Source organism: Elgaria multicarinata, chromosome 4, assembly GCF_023053635.1.
Source record: "Elgaria multicarinata webbii isolate HBS135686 ecotype San Diego chromosome 4, rElgMul1.1.pri, whole genome shotgun sequence".
NCBI lineage: Eukaryota > Metazoa > Chordata > Lepidosauria > Squamata > Anguidae > Elgaria > Elgaria multicarinata.
In genome coordinates, this window is record NC_086174.1 from 123,599,740 (window position 1) to 123,620,270 (window position 20,531).

At 39.8% G+C, this 20,531-nt stretch overlaps 1 protein-coding gene across 2 annotated transcripts in view; it reads right to left on the reverse strand.

Annotated features, from left to right (window-relative positions):
- MYT1L (myelin transcription factor 1 like) overlaps nt 1-20,531 on the reverse strand; it is a 385,911-nt gene that overhangs the window by 93,831 nt on the left and 271,549 nt on the right. For both annotated transcript variants that reach the window (XM_063125114.1, XM_063125113.1), the window contains exons 6-7: nt 16,865-17,238; nt 12,694-12,789 (exon numbers count right to left, since the gene is read on the reverse strand). In XM_063125114.1, coding sequence (XP_062981184.1) covers nt 12,694-12,789; nt 16,865-17,238 — 470 coding nt within the window. The remainder of the gene's footprint in view (nt 1-12,693; nt 12,790-16,864; nt 17,239-20,531) is intronic.

Genomic DNA, 20,531 nt, shown 5'->3' on the forward strand with positions numbered 1-20,531 from the left:
AAAGAATCACATCCCATTTCCATTATAGGTTTTAAAAGTCACCTTACAAAAGTTACCCTTTCTGAATCCATTCATACTTTATATTATAATTTGAATTTATAAAATTATACAAAATATCCATAAGTGTTAAAATTCTTGGCTTAGTCTAGAGCAACATGTAATCCACTGGTTGCATGTCACCCGAAGAATTATATATGAATAAATTAAAAAACAAAAACCATTATTATTACTCTCATCTTCCAGTGCTTGTACAGGTATACTGTAGAGTCTAGAGGGTAGACTGTATTTTTCAGTTCCAGAACAACCAAAGCTTGTCTGTAATTTTTAAGGGGTAACCCAAAGTTTTTCTACTTTCTGGGTTCAGCAAGTTTAAAATATATGAACACAGGTCCCTTAGGTGCGCTGAAACTTTGACATGAAAATTATAATATGTGAATTAGCTTTTAGTAATTTGCTCATCATATTTTTCTATTGAGGTCTTTTGTGCTAGATAAGTTGCCAACTCAGTTTAATTTAAAATAACTGATTAGCAGCAGTCTAAAAGGCCTGTTCATTCATAGATTGTGGCAATCTCTAGAACATCTTGTATTGATGGTGCTTATTATCCTACTCAAGTTGTCACAGACTTACAGCATTTATTATTTATAAGCCCATCATAAGTCATTTGCAAATTAACAGCTGATCTTAAAACTTGTTCCACTAACACGTAAGTGGGAAGGATATTGCACCTAGTGCTATATGCATTTAACATCACCTAACGTGATGTTTTGCAGGCCGGGCATTGGTATTTATATGCTTGCAACACTGGCTAATATGCTCAAACCAATGTTTAGGCTCAGTATGCAGGCTAAACTAGCCAAGTCAGTATAAGTAGGTAAAATGCAATCCAGAAGAAACAGGCATGTTCAATTCTTTTAAAATTCATTGGACTTACAGCCCGATACTCTTATGCATATTTACTCAGAGGCCCTACTGAATTCAATAGTGCTTCCTTCCAAGCAAGTATGCATAGGAATGCACTCTCAAACTCACAGTTACATAACACAATTCAAGAGTACCCACATTTCTTTTGACTGTGCCCGCTGAATTCATTCCTCCAAAAGAAACTGCATGTTAGACTTTTCCCCCCTGTTGATGATTCACACATTGTAAGTGCAGCATAATATTTTTGCTCACTCTTCAACCTACTTTGTTCATTCTGAAATGGTAATACTTGGCTCTATCCTCATTACTTCCAATTTCTTTGTGCGACAGCATTTGACCTACTTACTTGCCGACAGAACTAATTCACCCCACTTGAATTTGTTTTCTTTATCCATTTGTGTTTTGCTGTTGCACTATGCTTCCTGATTTCCTAAAATCAATTTATTAATCCTGAATGAGATGCTTTTTGAAATTCAGGTGAATTGTGGGTATTGTTTCACCACCGTCTTATCTATTCTGTGATGCACAGTAAGACAACTTGCAGGCAGCACACTTTGTGAAATATGGTCCTCTTTTTAAAAGCAGGTATGATAATAGCTTCTAATTATGTATTGGTTTATTGGTAGATTTTCTAACACCTTTCCCACAGATGTGTTTATGTTTTTGTGTTACTTGCTTTCCCCAAATGGAATAGGCAAACTCAGCATCAATAAACACATCATCACAACATCAGTAATATGGCACAAACTGTTTAAATCAGGTTCCTGGGTATGTGGCTAGAATGGTAAATATACAAATATGATGGAAATAAATGAAGATGTCCTTCATCCTCAAAACAATACTTATAGCAGTGGGCTGGCTCTGGAGATGCAAGCAGAGTTAATATTTCACCTTTCCACCCCAGTCAGGCTGTGGATGAATTAAGACAATTTTGGCAGCAGGTAATTAAAAGGAGACTACTGCATCACATACAGTAGTCTCCCACATACAAACACACACACTTTCAAGAAAAGCGTGTGTGTAATAAATGAAGTTTATTATATTTCCAAATTAAGAACATAAAAAGCGCTGTGCTGGATCAGACCAAGATCCATCTAGTCTAGCATTCTGTTCACACAGTGGTCAACCAGCTGCCCATGGGAAACAGACAGCAGGATTTGAGTGCAACAGCAGCAGCAGCCCTGCCCATTTTCACCAGCAACTGGTGGACATAGGCAGTATCATCCCACTTCTGATTCTGGAGGTGGCATATAGCCATTAGGACTATGAATTTGTCCAATCCACTTTAAAAGCCATTCAAGTTGGTGGTCATCACTACATCTTGTGGTAGTGAATTTCATAGTTTAAATACGTGCTGTGTGAAGAAGTCCTTCCTTTTATCTGTCTTGAATCTCCCACCAATCAGCTTCATGGGATGACCCCAGGGTCTAGTATTATGAGAGGGAGAAAAATGTGAAATTTGTGAAATTTGTTCCTTTTGGGGCCTGACAGAGGTTTGCACTGTACCTGTGTCAGCTTGTATTTGCAGGCTGTGAGTTTTCCCCGAACTCCAACAACTTTTGGCGTATTTTGTGAGTATTGAGCTTTGAGCAAATTGCATAACTTGCAGCTGCAATTTGCATAATGTGGTCAAGTTGTGGTTGTACTTTGTGCAATTTCTACAAATTTGCACAAAAATCAGCCATAATTTGGACAAATTTAAAAACGTGTCAAACCCGCTAACTGGCCTGACTCCCTGCAGGCCAAGTCGGGCTATGTAAAAGAAAACAGACCAAAGTCCAGGGGACCAAACCAATGGAAGCTTGTTGAGCTCCAGCCCCCAAATGCATTTCTCCAACATCCCTAGCCTCCGTATCCCATTTCTCTAAACCTCTATCATGTCTGCCTTCACACACCTTATCTCTAAGCTAAACAGTCCCAGATGTTCTAACCTTTCCTCATAAGGGATTTGATCCGGTCCCTTGACCATTTTAACTGCTCTCTTCTGTACTTTTTCAAACTTTACAATACCCTTTTTTAGGTGTGGTGACCAGAACTGTACACAGTATTCCAAGTGTGATCACACCATAGATTTGTATAAGGGGAGCATGGTCTTGGCAGTTTTATTTTTGATTCGTTTTCTAATTATGCCTGTATTGGAATTTCCCTTTTTCATAGGAGTCGCACACTGGCTCAACATTTTCATCATGCAGTCTGCTACAGCCCCAAGATCTCTTTTTTGGTCAGTCGCTGCTAGCTCAGGTCACATCAACATATATGCGGAGTTGGGATTTCCTCCCCCAGTGTGCATCACTTTACACTTACTTACACTGAACTACTGTTGTAGTTTTGATGCCCATTCTCCCATTTTGATGAGATCCTTTTGGAGCTCTTAGCAATTCCTTTTTTTGTTTTAACCACCCTAATTAATTTGATGTCATCAGCAAACTTGGCCACCTCACTGCTTGCTCCCATTTCCTGATCATTTATGAACAAGTTGAAAAGCATTGGACCAAATACAGATCCCTGTGGGATTCCACTGTTTATATCTCGCCATTGAAAGAAGTTACCATTTATTCCTACTCTCTGCTTTCAGTTCTGATCCATATGAGGACCTCTTCTTCATTCCATGACTGCTAAGTTTGTTCAGGAGACTTTGGTGAGGAACCTTGTGAGGGGGGGTGGCTCAGTGATGGAGCATCTGTTTTGCAGAAGGTCCCAGGTTTGATTCCCAGGAAAAACTCCTGCCTGAAACCCTGGGGGGGGGGGGGGGCGCTGCAAGTCAGTATTGACAGTCCTGGGCTAAATGGACCATTGGTCTGACTCAGTATAAGGCAGCTGTCTATGTTCCTATGAGTTTGTCAAAAGCTATTTGGAAGCCAATGTAAACAATGTCTACCAGATCACCCTTGGCCACATGTTTATTGACACTCTGAAAGAACTCTAAAAGGTTAACGAGACATGACTTACATTTGCGAAAGCCATGTTGATTATTTTTTCAGCAGGGCTTGCCCTTTTTTGCTTACCAATTTTATATTTAATAATAGTTTCAACCAATTTACCTGGAGTAGATATTACGCTAAAAGGCCTATAATTTCCCATATTCCCCCCACTCCTTTTAAAAAATTGGCATTACTCTTGCCATTCCCTAGTCTTCTGGTACAGAGGATAATCTTAGGAACACATTACCTAATTTTGTTAGAACATCAACAATTTCACATCTGAGTTCTTTAAGAACTCTAGGGCTACAGCTAGACCTAATGTTTATCCTGGGATCATCCAGGCTGTCACTTAGATGAACAGGTTTGACCCCTGGACGATCCGGGGATGAACCTTAGGTCTAGCTATGGCCTAGGATAGATATCATCTGGGCTTGGTGATTTATTAACTTTAAATTTGTCAATAAGGATGAGAACTTAATCTTTTGCCACCAGTATTTGCCTCAGTTTCTCAGACTCCATTCCCGAAAACATCAGGTCAGGCACAGATGAAAAGAATTCATTTAGCTTCTATGCAATCTCCTTTCTCCTTGAGTACTTCTTTAACTCCATTGTCATTCAACAATCTAACAGCCTTCCTAGCTGATTTTCATCTTCTGATATATTTAAAGTTCTTTATTTTTGGTCTTGATGTTGTTAGTGATATGTTCCTCAAACTGCTTTTTTGCATCTCTTTTCTACTCACTCCTCCTCTGTGACAACCTTTTAAGTATTGTAGAGTGCTATCATGTCTCCCATATCTAGGTACTCCTTTAAAACCAGGCGCTCCAACTTTCCCATTATGGCCAGAGGGTTCTATCATTATTCTGTCTCCATACCTCTGAAGCCTCACTATGAGCCTGTTCAGACAACATGCTAAGCCACGGTTAGGCCACTAACCCTTTTGCAGCAAATGGTTAGTCGGTGTGTTTAAACCATTGTTATGAAGCCACCATTTTTAGAAATGGTTCACATGACTTACTAAGTCATGGGTCACATGACGCACTAAGCCATAATGTTTAGTTCAAAATGCTTAGCCACCATGGCTCAGCATGTCATCTGAACAGGGACAATATGAGGCATATCATACATTTCAATAGCTCTTCATGTAAGTTACTGAGAAAAACAGTTTTATGTGGTGGCAATTTGCTTATTTATTTAAAGTACTTCTACAGCACCCATCTTCATAAAACCAGGGTGATCAAACAATTAAAATAGTATACATGAAGACAATGCATAATAAATAGATCACTATATGTTCCAAATTCGGGCCGTATCATGCCTAATTTCTATAAGTGATTTAAAATACCCATATATCAGCGTAATATCCGAGTTTCATTGCTGAGAGTGAGGGTTGATGGGAATACCATATGTAAGCATTTCACTACGAAGCCCAGTCCTATCTCATCAAGAGTCATCTCCCTCCACACTACTACCAGCACAGCCAGAGATGTGTGGTGGCAATATGAATACGTGGCAACACACTTGTATACATTATGAGCCCTGCACTGAATCACTGCTCTGCAGAAGTATTTCTTAGCATCCTACATGCAGCTACTGCACTTTATGAAGCAACCTTTAATTCCCACTTTTGGTTTTATGAACAAAAACAAAATCTTACAGTTCTCTATTGACATCGCATTCATTCAGAGCTCAAGAGTAAGGTATCATAAGGAACTTTGGAAATATTGAGAACCGAAATATTTAGCAGGCGAGATTGCAGGCACTCAGGATTCCTGGCTGTCTTCTGTAGTTTGTAAAAGACCATTCTACTAATCCAAAGCCAGCCAATTTGCATTAAACTCTGTGCTTTGCTCCATATAATCTTTATGCAGCAGTCAGACATCTGTACTTTGCATGTTACATTTTTAGTCTGATTCCCCAGTTGTGCATGCAATACACATGATTTTTTTTTTTAAAATGTAGCTTTCCAAAGCAAATGTAAAAGCACGACTTGGAAATTTATACTGATGAACATGATTACAACCTTGATTTAAACAGTGTAAAATTCATGTATGAGGGCCATGACCTTGAAAAGAGTGCTAAATCAATTTGCGCTGAAGGGCCTCTTGTCCATTTCTCCCCTATTTCCTCTCTCTGGTTCCATAGCAGTAGCAGTCAGTACCAGCTCCAAGCCTTTTTTTGGGGGGGGTGCTTGGACAAGATGCCCTCCATAGATGTGCCTCCCTATGACAGGGAGGAGGAGGAAAAGTGGGGCCAGGAGACCAGGGGTCAACAGTGCCCCTCCCATAAGTGCTCAATGATCCTAACACTGACCCCGGAAGCAGTGTGTGCAAGGATGGTCCTAAGATACAGCCACGTACTGCAGATGTTATAATGCAGTGCTTGGTGGAATAGTCTGCGCTGCCCAGCAGAGGCCAATAAAGCAAGGTGGGTGGCAAGTGGTCGTTCAGATGTTGGTGAGTGCAACTCCCAATCACCCTAGCTAGCATAACCAATGGTAAGAGAAGATTGGAGATGCAGTCTGAGACTTATGTGGATGACCACACATTCCCCATCCTTGCAATAAAGTAATGGTGCATGCTGGGTGCTGTTCAAGGGCGTCTCTAGTTTTCAGACCCTGTTGCTGCTGACTCACAGTTGCACCAACAGGTAAGCAGGATTCTAAACTCCCTAAACGTGGGAATGAAGGGAGGGTTGCTAATGCATCTAAATAAGACCTAACATGTTTCCCTTTTTTAAAAAATGTGAGTGTTCTACTCCATCAGTGTTTAATGGCTACATCTGAAAGTATCTAGGTCTGAAAGTCTGACTTTCAAAAATTAAGTGACATAGGGAAGCAATGCCATAATACACTTTTTTTTAAAAAAAATGAAGGGGGAAGGGCCTTTTGGGTGGAAAAACTAGTGTGGGCAAGGTGCTAACCTTTTATTTTGACTGTCCATACTAACAATCCATTAACTTTTTCCTGATAGCCTCCTAAACTTTAATGGGACTACTCTACCTAACCTGTTTTAGAATCACAACTACCTCTCTTTTGTTTTCTTTCTCCACTTTTTCATTTCAGTGTGTTTGATGCCTCTCATCACCTTTGAAACTTTTTGCCTTTCCCATCATGCCTTGACAAAAGTGGCTCAAGGGGCTAAGCTGCCTCAAGCTGTTTCTGCACAGAGATTTTAGGAAGTCTAATAACAAAGTTCCAGATCTCCTCAAATCTAACAGCTTCACATCTCTTGCTCTCTAAAACAATGACAGAAAATGCCAACTACTTCTCTATACACAGCTAATATAAACATGTTTGCAGCTGAGGCATGCATATTAATTCAGTACAGTTTTAATAACCAAGAAGACCAAAGCTAACTGGAGCTCTCTGAGCTTCCCAATAGTTCCAACTAATTACCACTTTGTATCCTTAAAATGGTTTCTTTGCTTGTAATGGGCTGTTCTGTCTTTCCCTGAATGCAGTGGCTAGATGTCTGGCTGGCTAATTCGAGCTTTGGCAGACAATGCTCATAACTATAATCTGGATTAATTCTTCCAAGCAAAAGTATATTTTAAGATACATCAGCGCTGACTGTGCTGGGGGTACAGGTAACTGAAAATTTAGACATAATGTTGTGGAGAAGTCAAGGCAAAAGGAGATACCACTAATATTATGACAGCTATGGTTAATAAACATGTGTTGAGAATCATTATGTGCTGTCTGGTAATTTTTGTTTCAAAGATCTAACTTTTTAATGTCTTGTTTGCTGTCATTTTTAATCATGGGCTGAAATGCTGCATAAGGAAGATCCAGAAGGACAAATTAATTTTTCTTTCTTCCCACAGGCCAAATCTAGCTAGTTTGGAAAAATCAAAAGAATGAGCTGCAACTCTTGTGGAAATTTTACAGGGCAATAGTAAGAAAGATGTGGCTTTCTGGCACTTACATCTAAATGCTGTAAATGGTCACTAAAAAGGGGAGGAGCTTCCTTTGACCCACGTGAGAATCTTACACCCTTCAAGATTCCTCTCCCTTCGAACTGCCTTCATGGACCTATTGGTTTCTAATAGGTTCAACCTGCCCCACTCCTTCTACTTTGCATAGTGGTGCAAAACCAAATGGAATGGGTTTACTAGTATATTGTCCTTGACTTTGAACTCTGCTAGTTACTGGTACTGAGCACAGTTTGCTTCTAATGAATCAAACTCGCAAATATAGTTTATTCAGTGCCCAGTGAAGCAGCAGAATATTATTTTACAATTCTGAAATTTTGATGTGAAGGAAGCTATAGTCTTACACAGCAGGATTAAAACAAAACAAAACATTGTTATACCGAATGATTTACTGTTCCTATGGTGTTATCCCACAAATCTGAGCTTTCAAGGGTGAGATGGCTTCAGGCACCCATGAGCTAGGCTGCAACTTCCTTTTCCTTAGTGATTATGTTGTAGACTTGCTTATGTACAGCACAATAAGAGGTGCTGTATCGTCAAGCCAAGCTAGAGGGATAAACTGGAATGTGGCTGAGAAATTCACAGTGTTATTAGGGATGAAAGTCTAATGTATATCTCTGACCTTCTCTCTTGCTGTGGGAATAAATAACTTATTACTTTCGTTTGCTGCCAAAGCATGCAGTGAAGGCCAAGTTATGGTTATGTCAACTCCTTCGTCCTGCTTTTTTATTAAAGGGAAGAGGGAAATGGACAGAGCACTCGGCTCATTGATGTAGCTCCTTTCTAGGCTTTCTTAACTGGAATCCATGAGGCACCTGTGCACATCTTACATCCCAGTACTGATGCCTAAGGAAACAAATGAAACGTATAGATAATTTCTTTTAACATTATTGCATGGTGACCTTAATTCATCTGTCATTAAGATTAGGGCAGGAGTAAGAAGCTATAATATAAATGCAAGTCAAGTAAAACAAAAAACCCATGTGAATAAAAATGAACAAGAGATCAGGTAAAGATCATCAGCATATATAAGCAAGCCTTTACAGTAAACTTTCTTAGGGCCTTTCCAAAGCGTTCCTTGATTAGAGAATGATCATAAGGGCGTTGTGCATGATCTGGATAACATCTCACCTGTTAAAGCTGGGATGAGCAACAGCAGGAGGTCTGCGACTCCATTTTTGGGCAGGGGAGATAGAGATGGGAATCAGATTTTCATAGCTCTGAACTCCCAATATTGTAATGTGGCAGCGAGGGTAGTGTTTTCATCTCAGCTAGCTCTTTACTGCTGTTTGTAAAGACATTTGGATTGTGATGGTGAGATTGTCACTGGCAGCTATTGTGAAAAGGGACATTTTATTGCCTGTGCTGTTCTCACACTGTTTTGATTCTTCTTCTTTTTAAGTGCCACTTTATTTTATTTCCCCCCACATTTGTGAAGCTGGGTAATCCTACTGGGCAACTCCAGCAGGAATGCTTTTTGATTACACGAAGACACACTGATTGTGTGAGGATAGGAAATGGCACTGTGTGTACTGGGACAAGACTAGTAGGATGTCAACACTGAGAGAAGGAAAAAGATTGTTAACATGTCTGGAAAGGCCCCTAGTTGCATAGTTGAATTCATAATATTTTCATAGGTCATGAAATCAGCCTAACTTTTCTCACAAGCACAGATTTGAGCATAATCCTACCATCCAGCTGGCTAACTTGCAGCAAATTTGTTACTTTTACATGGCGCAACTGGCAATAAACACTCCATGTTAGACCCGATGAAGCGCAAGAGATCATATCTAGGCAACCTATGAAAACGCAACACCTTATTACTCATTCTTTTACAGGTGTGAGATAAAAACAGTGGCATCTATTATCGCATGCTATTGTAACTACCACCATGATTGGAGGTTACATCTAATGTTCTGTTGACGTTTCCTCTACCACATTATTTGGATGGGAAGGAAAAACTCAGCCTCCTTTTGTTCCCAGGTTGTCTGTTTGGTGGGGAGGAATTAGGGTCTGCTGCCTCTGCACCTAATTGTGTTGGCTCAGCTGTGTTTTGTCAACACAATTAGTCCCCTCTATCATCCAGATTAGTGCATGCTTTGCTCCCATGGAAAATAAAATGGGATAGAACAGGTTCTCAAAGTCATATGATAGAGTCAGGTGAGGAGGAGCTGGATAGATCCAATCTGTGCCATGCAGGCTACAGTAGACACACAGGCCATCATGCAGCATCATAGAAATCCCAGTCCACTGCCTAGTACAACACTATATGAATTATACATGTGAGGACACATTTACAGTTTTTGCAAACATTGTAGCCTTTTTCATGAGGATCAGTCTCATTCCACTACCTTCTCCTGCAGGTAACTGTGAAACTACGAAAAGGCCCTGTGCAAGATATTGGTCTTTGAAGAGGCTTCTTCTAGGCATTAGGCTGCTGTAGAGCAAAGAGGACTTGTCAAAGGCCAGACAAGGCATTTTGGCCCAAACCAGCCCAGTTATGCATTAATTCCTTGGAAATTACTCCCCCCACCCCAAATCCAGGTAAGGAATATTCTGTTGAATTCTAAGGATTGATTTTGACCGACCCTAATGTATTGTGTGCATATATAGAATATCCACACTTAATAGAAACAGCTCCTACAATGTCCTGTTTCTCCAAACCAAAATCATTCTTACATAGCACATTATTCACTCCAGATCATCCAAATGCAAATATAGTAGACCTTGGCAATACACATATAGTAGAAAAAGACCACTGACCATCAGAGAAAATGCACACCCAAGCATACTCAGCTAGTCATTCCCACTACATGAGCATTTTTTTTCTGCTTGTCTTGTCTCATGAGTAAGTCTGCCTCTGAGTCAAACTGTAGCTTTAAGAACTCTCTAGAATGCGATGAGGTTTTTGCCATAGAGTGGCACCAGCACTATTGCCAAGGACACAGCCCTGTGGAAGCCCACTGGCCTGCTCCCCTTCTTGAGGCAGGTCAGTGCCATCGCAGCAACAGGAAAAAGTTGGTTTTGCCCACAGCCACAGCTGCTTGCGCCCATCATACTTTCTCTGCGGCCCCAGTGGAGGGTTGCTCAAGCGACCCTCGCTTGTGGGTGGACCCAGAGGCATTGCAGAGGAATTAAAGTGGCAGGCATCAGCAACTCAACATGCTGGCAAGACTATTTTTTCCTCTGCTGCTACCATGTACCTCAGATCATCACTGCTTCAGTGGGGTGTGTACTTGTGCGGATTCTCCTTGGTACTTGGTTGGGTGGCTTTTTCGCCATTTCTTCAGCTACCTGACTTCACTGCCATTTCCTTAGCCTTCGCCTCGTTCTCCCTGACAGCCCAGGGTGGGAGAGTGCCTCTGTCCACCTTTGGGGAGCACTAAGAACCCTAAAAAAAAAACACCTGTTGCTGTTTTTGAGAGACGATGCCTCCTAAAAGTGCACTTTTGAAAGATCGATTGAAAAGCAGGAGAAGGCATTGATTTTGTTTCATGTTTTGGCATTGAAAGACTATATTTATGGAGTATCAGGTTAGTTTTCAGTACCAACCACAGGCCACTATGCACAGTGGCTTCAAATGCTTCACATCCTTTCCAATGGTATAATTCAAGCCCTGTAAAATCCTTTGACAGGTAATTAAGTGTTAACTAGCCAAGCTATATGCTACCCTTTTAATACTCTGTGGAGTATTGCTGTATTGTCTAGCTCAGCCTTCCTCAACCTGGGGTGCTCCAGATGTGTAGTCCAACACATCTGGAGCGCCCCAGGTTGAGGAAGGCTGGTCTAGCTCAAGAAAATGGATTCCTTGAGGTGTGAGGAGGAGGAGAAGAAGAAAAGTCTGTGCTTGATCTACATGTTGCAATATTTATTCAAAACAGTCAGCTGTCTCTTTCAAGATGCTTACTGTAAGGATAAGTGCATTCCTGCATGGCTTCTTCCTGCCATAACATATTAACAAAACAAAAGTTATACTGGGCAGTGATTTTGTGGGGGCAAAAGGAAAGCTTACAGTGTAACCATTTTTAGTAGGTTCTGGTTTTGCTCTATCAAAATATGAAAGTTGATTAATCATCAGTCCACAATTTTTATGGAATTTCCCTATTTTGGGAGTTCTGTCCATATTATGTAAAAGACATATGGACAGTTTGTGGAGGCAGTTTTGTGTGTCTGAACAAATGTCAATAAATCTTGCCTTTAGTTACAAATATATGCGTTTGAAGGGAAGGAGAAGTATAATAATATAAACATATATTCAAAAACAAAACAACAAGAACAACAAAAGATTAAGTTTGAGTTCTTTCGTAGAAATGTAATTCCAAATGGTGTCATTTTGTATGCTGTGCCTGATAAGAAAACAAGACTAAAAGGCTATAATAAACATTCAGCATTAGTGACCTATTTTCTATTTCCATATTTTATATTAAATGTAATTAAAATTGGGTCACTGGAAAAACATTACTATGTTGTGGTTGCACTAAGGTCCTTTCATGCGCTACTTGATTTGCCCTATTAATAAGATGGGTTGCCCATAATTTGCCAGAATTTAAAATTGCACCTTATAAGATCTGTCCTCTGTCTCATTAAATATGTGAGGTTGGTTTTTGTCCTTATCCACCGTTGGCTCTAAAGCGTTCAATTTTACAAGTCCTATTATTTTTTGCAAAACAAATGAACAAGCCTATGTTCTCATGATAAAGTAAATTGGAAAAAATATTAATGTATGCAAGATTTATAAAGGTAAGAAGACACGTCTAAACATCGAAACAAGATCTACCCACCTCCCCACTTAGGTAAACATAAATTGATACAGCATTATTGTATGAAATAGATTAGGGTTTTCATTTATATTCATTCTCTTGGGAGTCCTAGAATCAGCCTGACTCTTCCTGACCTTGAGGGGATTATGAAGTACCTGGAGCACAAGCCATCTTGAATGTCTTCATATGATATAGGCTAAATGGTGCCTTGGAACATCTATTCCTGGAGCTCCTCCAGCGGAGATTTCTTTCTATAATAGAAAAGCTTTGTGAAACAGTCTTTGGGAACCATCTATCTGATGTGATCTCCCCTCAGAAGGAGGAGAAATATCTGCTATTTTGGCCTTGTAAATTAAATGGGACATTAATACTTATTAAGCAATAACCACCATAGAGAAAGGCAATTCTAGAAGAGGCCTTTTCCCACAATGACTCATTTTGCCACGTTACATAGAATTTAGGGGACAGGCTACTTCAGGGTGGGGGCTCACTTGCCCGTTTTGGAGAGGGGAAGATGTGAAGGAAATTGGAAAGATTAGTCATTCTTTTAATGACTGAGATGGAGCAGTTAAGGCCTTTCAAGGGGGTATCAGAGCTTTTTGAAGACAAGGTATATACATTCTATCAAAGAGACTCAATATACTTAATGGTATTCTACAGAGAACTTCTTTAACTGTTGAAAGGGATTTTAGGAATCTGTCTTATAGCAAATGATTATTTACTGAGGTGTGAGTCTAAGGTCTACTTCCAAAAGACTTTGGTTCTCTTTAATTGGTATTTTGAGATTTGTAAGAGTGTTGCTTTAGTATGCTTTGTATATTTAATCAAAGACTACGAGTGGAATTTTCATAAGAGCCTAAGTGCCTTTGAAATGTATGTCCTATTTATTTTCCTCAGGATCTATGCTCCAAAAATCTTATGAAGCCTTATGAAAATTAATATGCACTGGTGAAAATTCAGAGAAACTAGACTGATTCCTGTCCACTCAGAGACTGAATCTACACCTAAGAAATGACATAAGATGGGATTCCAAAGGACTATGCCCAGACCTTCCAGATATCCTCCACAACTTCTCAGGCCCCTCTCTGTAATAGGCCCTCTGTGCTCCCTGAAAGGCTGTTTCCAAAATTTGGGGAGGAGACCTCTCTAGACTCTAGAGCAGACACGGGGAATCTGTGGCCCTGCAGATGTTGTCCCTTGGCTAGGGCTGACAGGAGTTGCAGTCCAACACCTGGAGGGCAAGTGCCACACATTCCCCATTCCTGCTCTAGAGTCTAGAGCAGCCTTAGATGCAGCAGGAGAACTGCAATCAGAACCAGAAATAAGACAAACTTCAATAAGCCTGCAGAACAGGGCTTCTTTGTATGCCCTGTTTAAAAAAGCACCGTAGTTTGCTTATTTTGTCGTAACCGCTTTTGATGGAATTTTCTAACCCAAACCAGTCTGTGATTGTAATATTTTCCACTATGTATAGCTATTGGAATATGTATAGCTACTCTGATGCTACAGTGCTTCCAAAATAAACTTTTGCCAACAAGCTGCAGTTGTTTTAAAACATGATCTAAATCATTCACCTTAAGGGACTTCAAGATTATTGTATTATCAACAGGAGAAAAGAAGGTGTCTTAGTTCTGGTTTGGACGTAACATTCCCAGTCTCTTATCTATAGTTTAGAGCAACCGTCCCCATCCTGGTGCCTTTCAGATGTGTTGGACTACGACTCTCATCATCCCCAGACAGCATGGCCATTTAGCAATTGGGAGCATGCTGACCCTACATGTATGTTCATTGACATGATTAATGTCAGTGTAAAAAAAAAAAAGCCTTAATCTTGATTAAGACCAATAGCCAATGAGTGGTTGGAATGAGCCTTTGCAAACCACAACCTGCTTTCAGTAGAGCCTTGTTCGGGTATTCAAGAGAATGGGTGAGGGCCTTACAGTGTGTACTGAGATGGGTCCATGCATGCTAACCCCACCCTGTCAGGTCTCAGGTGCCTCATCCCCATTCCCCTCAAGTCAGACTGCCCGTGTTGAACCAGCAAGGTCTGAAAGGGATCTGTGTTTGCAGTTGCTTGTATGCAAGTAGAACTGTCAGTTCAATCAGGAACTCCCTTTCAGACCTTGCTAGATCAACATGGCAAGGGGGCGGAGCTGGTGTGCATGGAGTTATAGGGGGTGGGGCCAGTGTGCAGGGCCTCATCCCAATACACACTTTAAGCCTTTACACATTCTATTGAATACCTGAACAGGGCTTATATTAAGCATAATTAAGAGACCCAGAGAGTTATAACTGTACTGATGCTTAAACCAGACTTGGACTTAAATGTCAGTTTAAAATAAAATCGCAGAGATATAATTTCATTTCTCTTGATTTCCTTAACCGAAACAGTACCTTCTATAAAACTAATGAAAATGTCACATTCCTTGATTTATAGAAAAGGTTGTTTGTGTCACTTATCCATCTCACAATACCATTGTGCTCTAACAAACAACAACTGTGTTGTCTAGGTATATCTGTGAGGTGTTGTTTTTTTTTAAAAAAAGAACAGTAATAAAAATATGTTTTCCTGTTAATACCTCTCTGAGTTCCTATCTTTTAATGCATTATTTTTTTGCCAAAATTCAGGAACCTAAATGTTATCGCTTATAATTAACTAATGCAGGCACTCCTCTATTATTATACACTCTACTTCCTCTTTCTAATAAGAACCAACTGTGTACAAAAGAAATACACATAAAGCAATAACAGGTCTTGGTTATTGATTCAGGTCACTTCATTGTAGCAGTGAATTAGTAAAGGTAGCAAGTTCCATAATATATCAGTAGCATAAATCTACTACACCAAGCTTGTGTCAATTCTACGTTAGCTTGGTGTAGTAGATTTATCATTTTTGATAGCATAGATTCTTTCTTTCATATCTAGCAGTGCAATCCAATGCCTTTTTACTCAAAAGTAAGCTCCACTTTATTCCATGGACCTTACTGACAGATATGTGTTCACAGTCCCAAGTTATTATGAAGTCTGCTATGTTCCACAAATTGTATTATTTCTACAGTTAGCCTTCTTAACTAAGTTGTGATTAAAGATAACATAACTTCCTTCTGTTCATAGAATCCAAATTAACAGGATATAAAAAGTTGCTTTGACCCTAAATCATTCGCTTGCAAAACTTTCAAGCTTGATTATCATCCTTTTCTGAGAATCTGGTAGAATTCAGGGAAGGAAACTTATGAGGCATACCTTCCTTGTCTATTTTAATAGAATACTCTGAGTCTTCTTCTACTTCTTACCTAAGATAATTCTGAAACAAAAATCAGACAACTTTCATACCTGGCTCCTAAGAGGAATCCGACTGAGGAGTGCTGAAACTTTTTTCTTATATTTTTATTGGTTAGAAAGGTGAATCTACCCAACCAAAAACGTGTTCCCTGGAAATGGGAACAAAATACTTTTTAGATAGCTCATTAATTTTTGCATAAATGTTCATTTTCATGGCATTACATTATGATCTGGTTTACTATAGGGACTTTTAAATTAAAGTATTAGAAACCACAGTTTAAAAAACACCAGTTATTTTATGTGTCCACAGTATTTGAAAAAATAAAAATGCTAGTGACTTAACTGCAATGACACTATATTAGATGGACGTTTAGAGAATGTCTCGTAATTTGTCACACAATGTGTATTTATATAAAGTTTTTAAATAGGTTGCCTATATTAATCTGCCAGTCTTATCTAGTTTTTACGAAGTCTGCTAAAGTACACAACATCCAAGTCTCAAAGAACCAAAGTATATATTTGTTCCTGGTTTAAACTAAGGTGTAGGTTCATATTTTCAAAAGGGAAAGATGTTCGTATTGCATTGCCAAGAGAACCTGCAAACATGTGGCCACATTTATATGAGTAGCAAGCAACTACTATGAAGCAGACAAATACAGCAAACACACATGTACATTGTTAATACAGATATGTGCAGACATAACAATTTGCTTCTACATGTATTTCGTTGAGCATGTGGCTTTGATAACTGCAAACATCAATACAGCCATGATTTCTGCAGGAATTTTTGGCATGCAACTTTCTAAGCTACACATTTTGAAAATTGGTCTACTAACTATTTGAAGAGCTATTTGTAAATAGTCATCTGAAAATAATTGTTAAGAGAACACTGTGAGAGTGGTAGTTATACTGAAGCAGAGAGATTTAGTACAACGACTTCTATTAGCCTTAATAAAAGCTGCACTGCTAAATCTCATCATAACACAATGGAAGATTAACCCAAAATTCACATGATGTTTACTTTTTACTAAGACTGTGCATTACCACTTTCTTCTTCTTCCTCCTCCTCCTCCTCCTCCTCTTCCTCCTCCTCTTCTTCATCTTCTTCCACTTCATCTGCTTCCTCCTCCTCTTCCTCCTCCTCTTCTTCAACCTCTTCCTCTTCCCGATCTTCTACTTCATCCTCCTCTTCCTCATCATCGCCTTGTTCCTCATTATCATCAGAATACTCTTCTTCCTCCTCCTCTTCCTCCTCCTCCTCTTCCTTGTCATCCATTTCCTCAGTTCCGTCTGTTTCATAACATTCATCTACTGAAGAGTTGTCAGCTTTAACCACAAAAGGCTTTCTTTTAGGTGCAGGTTCTTGGGGTTGTTTTTCTTGTGTCTTTCTTTTTTTTGCCAAAGGACAGCCGTAAACACTGTTTAGAAAAAAAGGACATGCACGTTACTACACCTTCTACCATATCACCAATGCACAGAGGACCAAAAATGTGTTTTGATGCAATTCGCTGCTTCTCTTAAAAAAAATGTTCCTTCCCATAACAAAATCCTTAGCTTTACATATGATTGCAAGGCAGAGAGAGAGAGAGACAGACAGACAGACAGACAGACAGACAGACAGACAGACAGAGAGAGGTGAAAACAAAGATTTGGATGTGTAATTGAGATGAACATTCAAAATTGATTATTGAAATTCTTAGCCTAATAGTATTTTGATATATTACTGTTTTTCACTGGAATCAATGGGAAAACTCTCACAGAACTGGATGTGCTTTCCTGATGTTTCCAATCATTAACTTATGCAACAATGATGGGTAAGTATGCTCTCAAGTGAGCATCATCTTAATTTATGAGGAAAAGATCTGATTCCAATTTGCAAATTACAAGGAAGGAACAACTTACTGTACTTCACAGCTGGAAAAAAATCCAAGCAAATTTATTCAGTTCTGCAAAGAAGTTGGAGTACAGTATTAACAGCCATGACATCTCAGCAAACTTCAGAACCAATCTATGAATGTTTCAGAAATAAGCCAAGCCATTTCCCAATATTTCTAAGACCATTTAATGCAAGTCATGGGTTATTTGTCCACCTCTAGACATGTGGCAGTATCATTGTCATTCGCAATGCTAGCGGACCTCCTCCAAATCTTTCCATGGCATAAATGCTTGCGCATTATGCCTGCACAATCATTTGTGCAACTGCTTGTACAAACAGTCATGCAAATGCTTCTGCAACTGCGCTTGTGCAAATTCAGCTTTAGTTGGATTCTTGTGCTGCACATAGTTTGGAACTTAGTTTTCACTAGAGCAATGACACAGTTGGATACTTTCTTTGATCATCAGTGCTTGAGTTTTCCACAATGGTAGTCTATAGACATAATATATACTTCCCTCTATTTCTAAAGATTTCTTGTCACATTAGAGTCGATAACAATAGGCTTGCTACTGAACGTCACCCCTCATTGTAAAACTGTGACATGGGACCAAGGCAGGCCCATGACGTTTTAGACAAGATGGTGCACCCTTCCCATTCCGTGTACCAGAATCAACTAGCCTGGCAGCTGAATCTGACTTCAACACATGTGATCGGCTAGTGTCTTTTCTACACCTGAGGCAGAGATTAGTTTAGGGAGCCAAGGACAGGCTGTGAGTCACACCGATTTCTGTGTGACCCATCCATTCTGGGGATGAATGGCAGCTTAGGAGGAACAGTGTGTGTGTAGTGAGGAGGGGTTGCTGCTTCTACATTTGCTGCCAGAGGCAGTTGCCTAATTCTGCCTAATGGTAGGGCCGGCCTTGTGTGGGACTTCATTAATCTATGCATCTATGCATCAAGGAAAGATAGGTGCTCTTAAAAATTTTAAATAGGTGCAGTTTAAAAAAACTGGAAGCAGCTGGGATGCACATTGACCTTGGAAATAAACAGCTTTCACATTACAGAAGTGGATGTGACTATCAATAGTACACTTACGTCTTTAAGTGTTTTATTGCCTATGGACACATTGGCTTCCTGACTCATGTACTGATAGCAAAATAAACACTCACGCCACACTTTACATTTTTCCTCTATTATCTCTGTGTGGGAAATGGTCACGTGTGAAGTTGTTCCAGTATTTTTACTAGAATTCTGAAGAGAAGCAGTCATTAGGGCCTGATAACTCACTGATAGCTAAAGACTAAAGATCTGGATCTTTTTTTCTTCTCTTTTTTGCTGTTCATTGGGCAAAAATGACACATACTGTGCTGCTGCTGAACTTAATGATCAGGACTAGGCAAATATGTGAAGCAGAAAATCAAATTAATTCTGGTAGCAGTTTTTAAAAAATTGAATGGGATGCATAGTACAAGAAAGAAGGAATAAGTTCATACTGAAGGCAGGCTTGGTCACATATGTACATGGAGCACCATATGCACTGCAGGATATTAAAAAAAACATAAAAACAGGGTGGGGTGGGGTGGTTCCCTTCAGAATTGCATATGGTTAAGAAAAGATAGTTTCAAATTTTACACAGGAGTTAGAAAGAGCTGTTTGGGTGCAACAAGTGTTAATGATGTGGAAGAAGCTGAAAACAAAGATGGCGGCAAGTAACTTAAGAATAGTCCCCTTCTGGCATACAAATGAACATGTAAAGCAAAGGGAATGGGACAGCGTACATTAGCCCCATAGTCATCCACGTGGAGGGAGTTTGAGACCTTTGTGCATTCCATATAAACGTTTGAAGGGGGCTTTTACGTCTGCTCAGCTCAAGGCACATAGAAGCCTCCATGCTATTGGAAATGCAGGGTTGCCGATCATGTGGGTGCTTCTAAGCAGTTTCAGTGGAAAATACACAGAGAACACGCTTCAGGCCTTGATGCTGAATGCGCAAAGGTCTGAAGCTCCTTCCTGTGGGGGCAGGGATGAAGGAGGCAAGGCTTGAGTGTGCATGATGCCATTGCCCTCTTCATGTGTTCATTCGGAATCCCTTAAGAAGGCTAATGTTTTCCATGTTATGAATACATTCAAGGGAACAGTATTCAGATCAGTGTTGTGATTCTGAGCCCTCCCACTGAGATGTGAGACCATAAAGAGGTCTGCTATGCAATCCACAAAGCTTTATTCAGTAAACAGTTCTTCACACCTGAAGGGTGTGGAAATCTATTCTCTAAGCTTAATTAGCCTAACAAAGCAGCACAGTTGCCTATCAACTAAATGGATAGTGCCCCCGGACCTCACCTTCAAGAAGGGTCTTCAGAGTGTGAGTGGCTAGCCTAGTGGACCCTGGGATCTGTCAATTCCAATGCTCCCTCCCCCTCCAATAATAACTGAGTTCACAGGGAGGGGGAGGATGATCTCTGAGCCTGGAACTCCTGTTCGATAAGTTCCTGGGAAGATTCCTCCTTGACTCTTGCTCCTCCCCTGCTTCCTGTCTTGACTGGTCTACTTCTTCTGCAAGTTGATCACCAAGTTCCTTCATAGTGCTTTTGCACTCATCTGCTTTTTGCACGGCTCCAAGAGAAGCTAATACCCTCAACAACAACACAAACACTTCTGTCTTTTCTGGATCAAGCTTCAACTTGTTATCCTTTAGAATAGAATAATCATTTCACTTCTGTGTCTTTCTTGCTCCTTTTGATTTCTCAGGCTATGTTATTTAATCATCTCTGTGGCCACATTATCTAAGCCCATTCTGATTCTCAATGAAATAATTCATAATTCCAATGTTATATT